Source organism: Schistocerca serialis, chromosome 4 (assembly GCF_023864345.2).
Source record: "Schistocerca serialis cubense isolate TAMUIC-IGC-003099 chromosome 4, iqSchSeri2.2, whole genome shotgun sequence".
Classification (NCBI taxonomy): domain Eukaryota; kingdom Metazoa; phylum Arthropoda; class Insecta; order Orthoptera; family Acrididae; genus Schistocerca; species Schistocerca serialis.
Genome location: NC_064641.1, coordinates 91,279,922 through 91,294,225, shown reverse-complemented (window position 1 = coordinate 91,294,225; position 14,304 = coordinate 91,279,922). Strand labels below are relative to the sequence as shown.

At 44.7% G+C, this 14,304-nt stretch overlaps 1 protein-coding gene across 1 annotated transcript; it reads left to right on the top strand.

Annotated features, from left to right (window-relative positions):
* The first annotated feature begins 320 nt into the window (after positions 1-320).
* On the top strand, positions 321-3,972 carry LOC126473626 (cuticle protein 18.7-like). The gene is made up of 2 exons (XM_050100800.1): positions 321-372; positions 3,382-3,972. The coding sequence occupies exons 1-2, from the start codon at positions 361-363 to the stop codon at positions 3,832-3,834; spliced, it is 465 nt and encodes a 154-aa protein (XP_049956757.1). The 5' UTR covers positions 321-360; the 3' UTR covers positions 3,835-3,972.
* Positions 3,973-14,304: the final 10,332 nt, after the last annotated feature.

Genomic DNA, 14,304 nt, shown 5'->3' with positions numbered 1-14,304 from the left:
AGTCTGTAAAGACGGTAAAAATGTAGAAATTGACTGTAATGTACTAGTTTTTTTTAACAATGATGAGAGTAAGTTTATTTTATTACAGTTTTTATTCTTTAAATATGTTGCTAATATCTGACAATGGGTTCCGTTGGCTCCTTACCACAGTAGCTACAGCGTTGCCTACAATTTATTGTAATCAGTGTGTGTTGCGTCAGGCACAGCGCACAGTCAACGCCCAATGAAGAGATAGAGGGAAGGACACCCGCTAGTACTTTCACGCTAGAGCGGCGCCGGACTGCGGTATATATAGTGTGTGGACGCAGTCCGTAGGCAGAGTTCAGCAGCTGCAACAGCCGACAACCCTCATTGCCGACCATGAAGTGCCTGGTGAGTGCGAGCGTTCGCAACTGCTCTGTGTCGCCGGCCTCTGAGGTGTCGTAATTCGTGCTGTGCTTGACTGCATGGCTCTGCAGCCTGAAAGCTGCGGTTTTCTCCAGAAAACCTGTTGACGGAATGCCAACCCGTCTAGGTTCATAGGCCACATCATATTTCACCTTAATTTCTTCTTGCACAGCTGATATTTTGTTGTCTCTGCTTAGATCTTTGTTCCCAGTTAGCTGACATACAACACTGACACTTCCTGGCACATTAAAACTGTGTGCCGGACCGAGACTCGAACTCAGGACCTTTGCCTTTCGCGGGCAAGTGCTCTACCGACTGAGCTACCCAAGCACGACTCACGCCCCGTCCTCACAGCTTTACTTCCGCCAGTACCTCGTCTCCTACTTTCTGGAAACATCCTCCAGGCTGTGGCTAAGCGATGGCTCCACAGTATCCTTTCTTCCAGGAGTGCTAGTTCTGCAAGAAGAGCTTCTGTGAAGTTTGGAAAGTAGGCGACGAGGTACTGGCGGAAGTAAGGCTGTGAGGACGTGGTGTGAGTCGTGCGTGGGTAGCTCAGATGGTAGAGCACTTGTCCGCAAAAGGCAAAGGTCCCGAATTCGAGTCTCGGTCCGGTACACAGTTTTAATCTGCCAATAAGTTTCATATCAGCGCACACCCCGCTGCAGAGATAAAATTTCACTCTGGAGACATACAGCATTATTTGCAATGTAAGTGCAACGTTGCTAGTGTTGTGCCAACCGACCTCAAGAACTTAGTGGAAAAAGTACCTGTAAACTCATTAAAATACCTACTCAGTTGGAACAGACTCTGGATAAACGAAACTCAGACAGGCAGCACACTGAAAAATAGCCCAAATATCATTAAAAAGTAATTTAATACCAACCAGTTATCCACTAGTATTTTACTTTGCTTTGTTTGGCCAGTACACTCAGGATAGCGTGTTATTGCTTCCAATGATAAAGATACTTCTCGTTTCTTACCTCATCGCTGCTTTAAATAAAATGCTAGGCAAAATGTCGAGAGTAGCTTGTAATGAATGTTCTCAAGAAATTTCATAGCGCTGCCGGTTTATGCCACCATACATCCTTCTGATTTGCCTTATCTTAAATCAGTTTCCGTCTTTAGCATTTTGAAAATTTAGCTGTGAGGAGAAAAAGAAAATCTAATTCAGCATTATAATATTACATACCATTGACATATACGAGGTACATATAAAATGAATTTGTTACAAAATACAATCTAAGTATAACTCTCTTAGCAAAATGAGCTGACGGAGCTATGACTATTGCTGCTATCCTCGCCTATTTATGCGCTGAGTAAAGATGCATGTTCTCGAGTGGTCGTCTTGTAGACTGGCCAGAGTGCACCATGGGGTGCAGAATTATAAAATACGAAAACATTTATAACAGTATCTGAGTTCCTCAGTTTTTTGAGGTGTAACAAACAGTTTAACTTGAGCTGCACACAGGAAAAAATGCGAGCATCAAGGAAAAAATTTTAAGTTTGAAAGTTCTGTTGAAAACGTGGCCATTAAAGCAAATCTGGACTGCCACAAGGAGACTTACCCTATCCTGCCAATTGCCAGTCGAGATAGCATGAAACGACAAAAAGTTGTGTTTAGTAGGGCGCAATATTCAAAATATATATTTTGTCCAAGAGAAACGGACGGAAATGGGGAGCTATCCAAAGAATGTGGAATCGAGATGAATATCGATTGTCTTACCTATGCACAAACCTAGTTAAATGCAAACAGAATGATTCTCTGTTATCAGAAGAGAAACTTCAACACATATTCTACTTGATTTATCTCCTCACTGCAGAATTATGTTGAAGCACTCATTTTCCTGAAGTATAAAATAAAATGGAGATGTTGTGTTATTGATATTATGAGGAGAATTTCACGTTTTCATGACTAAAACATAATTTTACTCACGTAGTGTTAATTTTACTTTCGACATTCCTTTCATTATGATGTACCTACTAGCTGGAAATATTTTCCTCCATGGGAGACAAACCAGAGATAAAATTAATGATCAGTGTGGTTTTATTAATGTATACAGTAACTGCATTACCCGACAGCTGTTGGAAAGTAATGTGGATTAAGAAAATTTAGATATACTTATGGATTGTGTATCAAGCACAAGGGTAACTTCATGTGTCATTTACAGTCATCAACAACTTCTTAAAATGAAATGTAGAGTAAACATTTTTGAAGGTAATATTGTCAATAGCTGTTATTTATTTTATTTAATGCAAGACACATGGGCCATCATACATGAGTAATACATGAACTTTTATTGCAATGGTTAGTAACTGGATCTGCTACTGATAATCAAGTACATACAGACAGCTGAGTGTCATGCATTTCACAGAGCATAGTGTAGACAGTAAGGTGACATTATTTATTTGGTTAGTGCTGGATTGAGACTAGCTATGAAACATGACAACCATGACAGCAGACAGTTTCTATTACACTGAGGCTGCACTACTTGGCCAAGATATCACAACTCCTTACAGGGGGGGATCTGAAATGGCAGGTGGCTTAACTTGTCATTACATTAGAGTTCCTGCAGATAGAGGAGTGCTAAAGAGGTGTAGCGAGACTTCGTTCCCACAATGGTCTGGCAAAACTATCTACATATTATGTCTATACCAAAGACACGCTACAGTTCTGTCAAGACAATGAGTTTAGTGGCTAATGTCGGTGGGACTTAAAAGACAAATGAATATCTTCTCCTAGTGCTAATTTGTTCCACTAGTGGCAGCGCATGTAAAAAGGATCTTCCCATAATGGGCAAACATTTTGCAACTGATTTCAGATGGACTCAGAGTCTTTGAAAGGCGTGATGCGAAACAGAAAATATAGCCATGTGTGAGTCGATAAGATTAGAACAACTTATGCATATTTTCATGTACCTGTTGTGCTTTCACACATTGCCACATTTTTAGTTTTATGACAGCCTGCAACTTGAAAACGCCTTCTTGTTCTCTCAGATTGTCCTGAGTGCGGTGCTGGCCGTGGCTGTGGCCAAGCCCGGCTTCTTGGGAGCCGGAATCGTGGGCGCCGGTCTAGCAGCCCCGGCCTACGCGGCCGCCCCCATCGCCGTGCCGGCCATCCCACAGCCTCCGGCCAACATCATCATCGGCCCCGGCGGACACCCCCTGGACACCCCTGAAGTGGTTGCCGCCCGCGGCGCGCACCTCACCGCCGTCGCCCAGACACAGGCCCGCGACGCCATCGTCAACTCGGCCGCCATCCTCGCCGCCCCCGCCGCCATCGCCGCCCCCGCCGCCATCGCCGCCGCCCCCGCCTACGCGGTCGGTCCCCCCGCGCTGGTCGGCGGCCTCGCCCCCTCGATCGCGGCCCTGGGCCCAGCGGTGGCTGGCGCCCCTGGAGCCCTGGCTGCCGCCGCCCACCTGCACGCCAAGGCTGCCCTGCTGGGCTGAACTCGACAACACCGTCCTCTGCTGTCCACCGACTGACCATTTACAAGTATTTAGGGCTTTTGCAAGAGCGCCAGCACTGAGACTACAGATCATTTTGTACATAGATATTTATAAATAAATATGCAAAAATAAATGGAATTACCATCATACACAACTTTTTCACTACATTTTAACATCATTATATATGAAGTTTCTAACAACCCTACCACAACAAAGGTCAAAAATTAATTATGATTGTAGTGTTGCTCACGCTGCTAAATATTGTATTTTCGGGCAACAACAAAGTTACATTATGTGACAGGTGTCATTAGAGCACAGTTAATAAATTCATTTCTTGAAATAATGGATAAACTAGGCACTCATCTTTTCGTGTTTCCCACGCTGGTCTCGTTGTGAACTCATGGCTCAAACGTCGAAAATCTAGGTAGTGATGATTCCAAGCTCGGATGCAGAGAGGCCTATGTGTTATTATGCGATATTCAAAAGTTTTATAGATGTGTTATATAAACCATTCTTCAAGATTAAACTTTTGCAAAGTAGGACAGTGGTGATGTAAAAAAGTAATCAGCACTCCAAATTTATATTACACTTCTCTTTTATTACTTCTGTTGCAATATCACGTAACTCGTTGCAAAACATCACTTCACAATATAAAACATACTTGAAAATATCTTCCTCACTGCTAAAGTTCACATTTCATAAACTGACTACAATTTGCGTCTCTTTAACATGACGACCAAAGCTTGAGTCTCTAATAATCGCTTATGCGCCCAAAAATCAGAGTTACAAGTACGTCAAAGATCATAGAGACAAAAGAAATAATACACATAAAAATAATATCATTGCGATATATACATATTGATGTATAAAAGTACTTCTACATTAATGAAATCAAATCTGAATGTTGTCACAGAAATATGTTAACTATTCTACAGAAACACAGTACAATATTGCTGGTATCGAGAGGTTGAGGTGAGGTGCCGTAATGGTTACGTAATTCAAGTACCATTACAAGTTCCAATCCAGTCTTAAACCTATTTTGATAAGGTGTAATGGACAGAATATAGTGATATGTCCTCTACACTTTGATATTCAGCTCCACAGTACCACACATACTACGCTTGAACCCAGACTGTGTGCCACCATTGTGTTTTATCGTCTTTCTTATGCTCCATAAACATTAGGTAGGTTTCATTCTTATGATACATTCACTTCCGACTTATAGATTCAGCGCTGAAACTCCTCTGTCACCTTTACAGTTGATTTCTATAGTATGGCAGTCTATAAGTAATGCTATATTAGTTAAACGTGACTTTAACAAAGCGCTTCACAGAAACATACGTGCTGAAATAAAACGGCCAGGGTAGCCAAGCGCTAACGCGCTGCCTCCTGGACTCGGGTAGGCGCGCCGGCCCCGGATCGAATCCACCCGGCGGATTAACGACTAGGGCAGGTGTGTCAGCCAGCCTGGATGTGGTTTTTAGGTTGTTTTCCACATCCCGCTAGGTAAATACCGGGCTGGTCCCCACATTCCGCCTCAGTTACACGCGTTGCAGACATTTGAAACACGTCCGCACTATTTCACGATTTACACTAGACGCAGACAGTTGAGGTACACTGATTCCATCCTGGGGGGGGGATACGGGGTAGTGGCAGAAAGGGCATCCGCCCATCCCTAAAACTAACATTGCCAAATCTGTTGTAACCACGCCGACCCTGCGATCGCTGCGGGACTATGGCGTAAGCGAAAGAAAGTAGTTTGCAGATAAGAACAGTTACAAATACCTGCTCAAGCAACAGATAAAAGTTTCTACTACAAATGCTGTAAAACTGTTTTGTTGCTTTTAGGATACTCCACGCTCTACTGCCGTAACCAACCTCATATTCATAATGATCTAAGCACCCATATAACAATCCTTTATTGTTGCTCACAGGATGAAGTATCTTAATATGCACAGTAATTTTTTACTCAGCAGGAAGCGGAAAAATCTGAAGTATAAAAAAAAGTTGTGAATATCACCAGAAAATACTGTAGTTAAAATTGAAAAAGGTGTGCCTTTTTTATAGGTGGACTGTGTGACTGAAATATTTCATCTAGTATGTTACAATTTATTAAAGATTGTAGAAACAGAGAAATAATGTACCCCTTGCTCTTTGCTGACCAACACAGCGATGTAAAAGTTAAATTGCAGGTGACTGTGTGACTGAATCGGAAAAAAATTAAATACTACTGGAGAAATAATATGCAAGGATTTAATTTAAAGTGTTTAGTAGAATGTGATCAACAAGAACGCTTCATTTTATGCCAGTCGAAGTTCACTGATTTAACTGAATATAGATCTGGCTTTGAAAACTAAACTAAAATAAACAGCGTAATGTTTACTTACTCTGTTACTCGAAAGAATAATGAGCGTAACAGCTAATGAATCTACCATTCTACTTCAGAGATCGAGTAACGAAATACAAATGTCAAATGTGTGTGAAATCTTATGGGACTTACCTGCTAAGGTCATCAGTCCCTAAGCTTACACACTACTTAACCTAAATTACCCCAAGGACAAACACACACACACCCATGCCCGAGGGAGGACGCGAACCTCCACTGGGACCATCCGCACAGTCCATGACTGCAGCGCCTGAGACCGCTCGGCTAATCCCGCGCGGCAACGAAGTACATTATGCAGCAATGCATCATGTGCATGCTCACTGCTAACTTGATGAAGAAAATAAACGTACCGAGAAAAAACTGAACACGTTAATATGAGACACGCCCATTAATAATGTTCGTGTTAACCAAACGGGCGACTGAGAAATGTAAGCAAGCCGTCCTCATACTCTACCCCTCCCCCTCACCTTATCTCCAACTGAAATGCCCATCTATGAAATCCATACTACTTAACCCAAAGATAAGCTGGACAGCGGGGGTCGTGAAAGTTGGGCAAAGTGTATCCTACATTACAAGACCTGCATATCTGGGTCCAAGAGCATGATTAATATTCGAGCATATGGCACGTCTGAATTGGAGAAAATGGATGTGGCAGTTAGGTGAAGCACAGTTTACTGGAGATCTAAATGTGGTTATCCAGAGGTGTAATAGGACACAATAACTAATAAGCGCAGATTTCTTTGGATACGCAACGTCACTGGCTATGCACGACGCTGATCTCGAATACTTACGTGACCACTTCTGTTCACGTTTTTATATCTTTATTAGTGTTTTCTACGTGCGTAGAATAACTTCTGAAGAAAAATCGTTAGCTCTGAGAAACTCAGCTAAAAAATCTTACTCTAAGAGACCATTATCCAATTACTATTTGATTTGAATTCGTTTTATCAGTTCACTTCGCAGAACATGTTGATGCTTTCAAAAATATGATAATGAGAACGCTGACTTTTAACTCCATCGATAATAGGAACATGACAGTAGACAAATCGTTAGGAGTTATAAGTAACCTCAGTCCTCGATAAATATCACACCGCAGCTTCCCAGTGCATACATCTAAAGCTTACTACGGGTTCTCTCAAACTTCTTATCTGTCTATAGTATTTTGAAACATTCCGAGGTGGATAAAGAGAAAATTTAGTTCAAAATTATAACAGACATTATTTCCATGCACCTCATACAGATTATATAAACATATCCTATAATTTGAGATTTACTCAGTTGTTACTTTAAACTAAACTAAAATAAACGCCGTCCTAACAGGTAAGGCCCAACGGTACCGATCGGCCGCCGTGTCATCCTCAGAACACAGGCGTCACTGGATGCGGATATGGAGGGTCGTGTGGAGAGCACGTCGCTCTTACAGCCGTATGTCAGTTTACGAGACAGGAGCCGCTACTTCTCAATCAAGTAGCTCCTCAGTTTGCCTCACAAGGGTCGAGTGCACCCCGCTTGCCAACAGCACTCGGCAGACCGGATGTTAACTCAAATGGTTCAAATGGCTCTGAGCACTATGGGACTCAACTGCTGTGGTCATCAGTCCCCTAGAACTTAGAACTGCTTAAACCTAACTAACCTAAGGACATCACACACATCCATGCCCGAGGCAGGATTCGAACCTGCGACCGTAGCAGTCGCACGGTTCCGGACTGCGCGCCTAGAACCGCGAGACCACCGCGGCCGGCGATGTTAACTCATCCAAGTGCTACCGTAGACTTGTCAAATTAAGATGATACAAATATGGGCAAAGTAATCTGATCTTCCCTGTGTAATGACCACTAGACGTTACAAGAGGCGGACCTGCCAGTATGAAAGAAGGTGGGTGTATAGCGTTGTCAGTAGGGAAGCAGCAACAGTACAGTGTGTCGATCAAGAGGGCCCTTTCATGACGCCAAAGTCGACTGTTGGTGAAGTGACTTTGCAGTGTAACGCGAAGGAACAATCACTGTTAAACAAAGACCAGGCAGATCTTCTCATGTAAAGACGAACAGGGACCGTCGATCATTGCGGAGGGTGGTTGTAAAAGATTGCAAGCTGTCACTCGTTTGTTAAAAATTGCTAGCAGCAATCTAGCTAGGGAAATCAATTTGAGGAGTGGAAAAGAATGAGGTAAACGGTCGACCAGGTGATTCTAAGCCGCCATTTTCTGTAGTACTAGGCGATGCTTGATGTGTGCTGAAGAGTGATGCCACTGGACAGTATGTGATTGGAAATGAGTGATTCGGAATGATGAATCACACCATGGCCTTAGGCGTTCCGATGGAAGAGTTTAGGTTTGGCAAATGCCTGGGGAACGTTATCTGCCGTCATATGTCGTGCCGACATTGAAGTACGAAGCAGGTGGTGTTACGGTGTTGGTGTATTGTTTTATTGCATTAAGAAAACTCTGCATGCTAAAGGATGTAAACACATTTCACAGCGTTGTGTGCTGCGTGTAGTAGAGGATCAGTTCGGAGACGATAATTGTTTTCATTAGCACAACAATGCACCCTATCATATAGCAGAATTTTTGAAGCAGTATTTTATGGACAGTAGCATTTCTGAATTGGAGTTAACTACTCATCGTACCAAACTGAAATCAATGAAACCACTCTGAGATGACCTAAGACGTTGACTTCGCTCCCGATCCCAAAGTCCAACAGCAGTAGCTTCTCTGGTTTCGGCTCTTGAGGAAGAATGGGTCACCTGTCCACCACAGACATTCAGACACGCTACTGTATGTGCCCCAGCATAGCTGAAGTCACCATAACGGCGAAGGGTGGAGCCGCCCCATATTAATGTCCTCTATTAGGTTTCCGGATACGTTTGATGAGATAGTATACATCCTCCTTTCCGTGGCCTAAATAAAACATTATAATAACATAGTTTTCGAGAGAGAATATTGCTCGAGCCTGCCGCAACTGAATTACGAATAATGTATGTGACAATTTAGTGCATCATAATTGACCGGATTCGAAATGTTATTACCAAGAACAGTAATACCGCGCATAGGGAGAAGTTTGATGTAGCTATTGATTATGTTTGTGTGTGATTCATATGGTATGAATGGATTAAGAGCACGCCGCTCTTACCGGCCACACGTTTGACAGACAGTCACATTCCTGTGGAGTGAGGCTTCTCTATAGCTCCGTTCATTTTCTTCGGATATGGAAGACCTGCTGACGGCATTGGATCCTGTTCTTGTAGTAACGTTTTTAACAGATCTCCTGAGGGCTACTGCGAAACTTCTTGAATAAAATCAGAAGCAGAAAATTCTAGAAAGACCTGTACCTGGCCTGAAATTATAAACATTGCTCGATGCGGGGAGCAGCGCTACATTCGTTCAATGATGGAAACAGAAGTAATTCCTGGCATTCCCCAAGGAGATGTTAAGGTTAAAAAATGGTTCAAATGGCTCTGAGCACTATGGGACTTAACATCTGTGGTCATCAGTCCCCTAGAACTTAGAACTACTTACACCTAACTAACCTAAGGACATCACACACATCCATGCCCAAGGCAGGATTCGAACCTGCGACCATAGCAGTCGCGCGGTTCCGGACTCAGCGCCTAGATCCGCTAGACCACCGCGGCCGGCAGATGTTAAGGCCCTCTGCTGTTCCATATTTATATACACGAGATATGAGACGATCTGAGAAGCCCTCAGAGATTATTTGCACATGATACTGTCGTTCACCTTCTCCTTAAGTCATCAGGTGATCAACTGCAAAATGATTTAGACAAGATATAAATACGGAGTCGAAAGTGTCAATCAAAATTGTGAATTCATCCACATGATTAGTAGAAGGAATCTCTTAAATTTCGGTTGAGAGATAAATGACACAATTCTAAAGGCTGTGAATTCGACTAAATATTTTGAGGTTACAATTATGAATAACTTAACTTGGAACGACCGCATGAATAATGTTGTGGGTAAGGGGAACCAAAGACTGCAATTTGTGGCCAGAACACTTAGAAAATGGAACAGGTCTCCTAAGGAGATTACTTACTCTACGCATGCCCATCCTTTCCTGGAGTACTGTTGCACGGTGTAGCATCTGCAGCAGATAGGACTGTCGGAGAACAGTGAAAAAGTTCAAACAAGGGCAGATCTTTATGTATTATTGCGAAATAGGGAAGAGAATGCCACGGAGCGAGTCGGCCTGGGCGAAATTATCGTAATAAAGTAAGAGATATCTGAGTTCGTAAGGGAAGTTTTAAACATTCGTTTCTCCGTGCACTGTTCAAGTATGACAGATTTTTTGAATTAAAATGAACGGTATTGTTACTTGAGGTACTGTAAATACAGATACAATTCTTCACATGGAAGTACCATTTATTATTTACAGCTAACGTCATTGCAGAGTGTATATACTGTTAGGTTGTGATTAAAATATAGGATTCCTTAGATAACTTGAAATCCGGTGCAGAGGTCGGAGCAAAATTATACGATTTGACCTGAAGCTCAGCCAATGGACAACCCTACAAACAGTGTGTTTCATTGCGAAAGCTCCACGTTCCACGCCAGAACTCTCTTGGACCACCTCCTTACGATCACGTCTGCTAGTGAATTTAGAAAATCTTTGTACCGCTGAGTGTTATCGTGTCTGAACATTTTTAGAAAATTTCTCACTCTTTCCTAGAAATGTACTTCAATTATGAAACTGCTCTGAAAAACTGCTTACAAAACACGAAATGCACTGATGAACAATCAGACAAGAGTAACCTGTCCAGCTACATTAATGCGACCACCTATCGGAAGCCTGAATAACTACCTCCTCCAGCGCGGACCGCTTCGAGACATGCTGGAAGGGAGCCGATGAAGTTCTGGAAGGTACCAGCCACGATATCCAGTCGTACTGGCTCCAGTGCTGTGCCCAGCTGCTTTAGGTTTCTCAGTTGATGACCCATGAAACGAACAGCTCCAATGAGATGGTTCCAAACGTTCTCTACAGGATTTAAATTCGGGGTTTTTGATGGTCAGGAGAATACCACAAACTCGCCCTGGCAGTCATCGAACGACGCATGTTCCCTGTGAGTTGTGTGACGCGCTGCATTGTCCTGCTGGCAGATGGCACCGTGCTGAGGAAAAACAAACTGCGTGTAGTGGTGGACATGGTCCCCAAGTATACATGCATACTTGTATTGATCCATTGTGCCTTCCATGACGAGGAAATGAGTCAGGGAATGTCCTCTGGTCTGGACTCTCCCGACGATTGTTGTAGGGAGTTTGCTTCAGATGTCATACACGCAAACGGCCACCTATCCGATGGAACATAACCCGTGATTCACCTGAAAAGGCCACCTGTTACCACTCTGTGGACGTCCAGTTGGGGTACTGGTGTGCAAACTCCAGTCTTCGACATCAATGAACAGCCGACACCTTGGTGACATGGACCAAGCACCTGCTGCTGAGATCCATCTGCAGCAGTTTTCAGTGAACGGTCGTTCAGGTGACACTGTTGGCACCCTCTGTTCATTTGGCCGGTCAGCTGCTCAACCAGTGCAAGTGTATTCGCCCACACGAGTCTCCGCAGCAGTCGTTCATCTACACTCCTGGAAATTGAAATAAGAACACCGTGAATTCATTGTCCCAGGAAGGGGAAACTTTATTGACACATTCCTGGGGTCAGATACATCACATGATCACACTGACAGAACCACAGGCACATAGACACAGGCAACATAGCATGCACAATGTCGGCACTAGTACAGTGTATATCCACCTTTCGCAGCAATGCAGGCTGCTATTCTCCCATGGAGACGATCGTAGAGATGCTGGATGTAGTCCTGTGGAAGGGCTTGCCATGCCATTTCCACCTGGCGCCTCAGTTGGACCAGCGTTCGTGCTGGACGCGCAGACCGCGTGAGACGACGCTTCATCCAGTCCCAAACATGCTCAATGGGGGACAGATCCGGAGATCTTGCTGGCCAGGGTAGTTGACTTACACCTTCTAGAGCACGTTGGATGGCACGGGATACATGCGGACGTGCATTGTCCTGTTGGAACAGCAAGTTCCCTTGCCGGTCTAGGAATGGTAGAACGATGGGTTCGATGACGGTTTGGATGTACCGTGCACTATTCAGTGTCCCCTCGACGATCACCAGTGGTGTACGGCCAGTGTAGGAGATCGCTCCCCACACCATGATGCCGGGTGTTGGCCCTGTGTGCCTCGATCGTATGCAGTCCTGATTGTGGCGCTCACCTGCACGGCGCCAAACACGCATACGACCATCATTGGCACCAAGGCAGAAGCGACTCTCATCGCTGAAGACGACACGTCTCAATTCGTCCCTCCATTCACGCCTGTCGCGACACCACTGGAGGCGGGCTGCACGATGTTGGGGCGTGAGCGGAAGACGGCCTAACGGTGTGCGGGACCGTAGCCCAGCTTCATGGAGACGGTTGCGAATGGTCCTCGCCGATACCCCAGGAGCAACAGTGTCCCTAATTTGCTGGGAAGTGGCGGTGCGGTCCCCTACGGCACTGCGTAGGATCCTACGGTCTTGGCGTGCATCCGTGCGTCGCCGCGGTCCGGTCCCAGGTCGACGGGCACGTGCACCTTCCGCCGACCACTGGCGACAACATCGATGTACTGTGGAGACCTCACGCCCCACGTGTTGAGCAATTCGGCGGTACGTCCACCCGGCCTCCCGCATGCCCACTATACGCCCTCGCTCAAAGTCCGTCAACTGCACATACGGTTCACGTCCACGCTGTCGCGGCATGCTACCAGTGTTAAAGACTGCGATGGAGCTCCGTACACCACGGCAAACTGGCTGACACTGACGGCGGCGGTGCACAAATGCTGCGCAGCTAGCGCCATTCGACGGCCAACACCGCGGTTCCTGGTGTGTCCACTGTGCCGTGCGTGTGATCATTGCTTGTACAGCCCTCTCGCAGTGTCCGGAGCAAGTATGGTGGGTCTGACACACCGGTGTCAATGTGTTTTTCCATTTCCAGGAGTGTATTTTCTGTCATCTGCGGCTCTTGGTCCACCACACTTACCTCGGCGCCGGTTTTGGTTACCGCCGTTTGCCACGGTATACTTTAACCTCGGTGGTAGGCAAACCGTTTATAAACTTAGCCATTTAGAAAATGGTTCCACCCTTGGTCTAAAGCCAATGATCACTCTCTTTTGCACGGCAGATAAATGACTCCATCTTCACAATACGACAACGAGTGCACTGTTTCCAATGTTAACCCTCTCCCTTCTCCCCCTCCCCGCCCCCCGCCATATGCTTAACATTACCCTCCAGTGTCAGCTCTGCGATCGGCCGCCTATGAGTGGATACTGGACGTTTACGTCTGACATAGGCGGTGGTCACATTCATGCGACTGGACCGCGAAAGACGAGAGTGGGGCTTTCATAGTAGACAGAACGAAACATTTACATTTTATGGTGAGACGCCGTAGAATCGAAAGTGATATCTGGTGTACACTAAAGATGGGTTGAAGGAACTGAACTACTTACGTTACGTATCAATTATTCAGTGGATAAGACAGCGTTTGAAGAAAACAGTTCTTTATCAAGTCGAAGTTCCTGCGACCATTATACCATCGATATTCTCAAGTCACATTTCACATGTTTATATAATTTCGTCTTTGCAAAGAGGTCATCAACAAATGATATATTAGGCAAAGATTGCAGTATCAGGAGCTGTCTGTACGTGTGATTTTCAGCCGAAACACAGGTAATATCTAACGTTCCTTTCTTCTAGAAGTGTTGTGGATCATGGCGTTGGCATTGACCTCTTTAATTTTCTGGACTATATGTATATATATATGACTAAATGTTCGAACCGTTAATAGTTTGGCAACTGGAAGATCGCGCACAAATTGTTTAACAGAAATTTCGTTCTCTTCTCAAAGGATATCCTGTCGAGAAAACTAGTGGTCGACTTAATTTTACCCAGCTTGACACCTGTGCCCTTTTGTAGATCGAGATATGTCACGCTGGGAATAGGTCACAGGTGCAGCAACGACATTACTGGAAGGCCGCCTACCTGCATGTATATATAGGCCGCCGGAAGAACAAGTGGTAGTC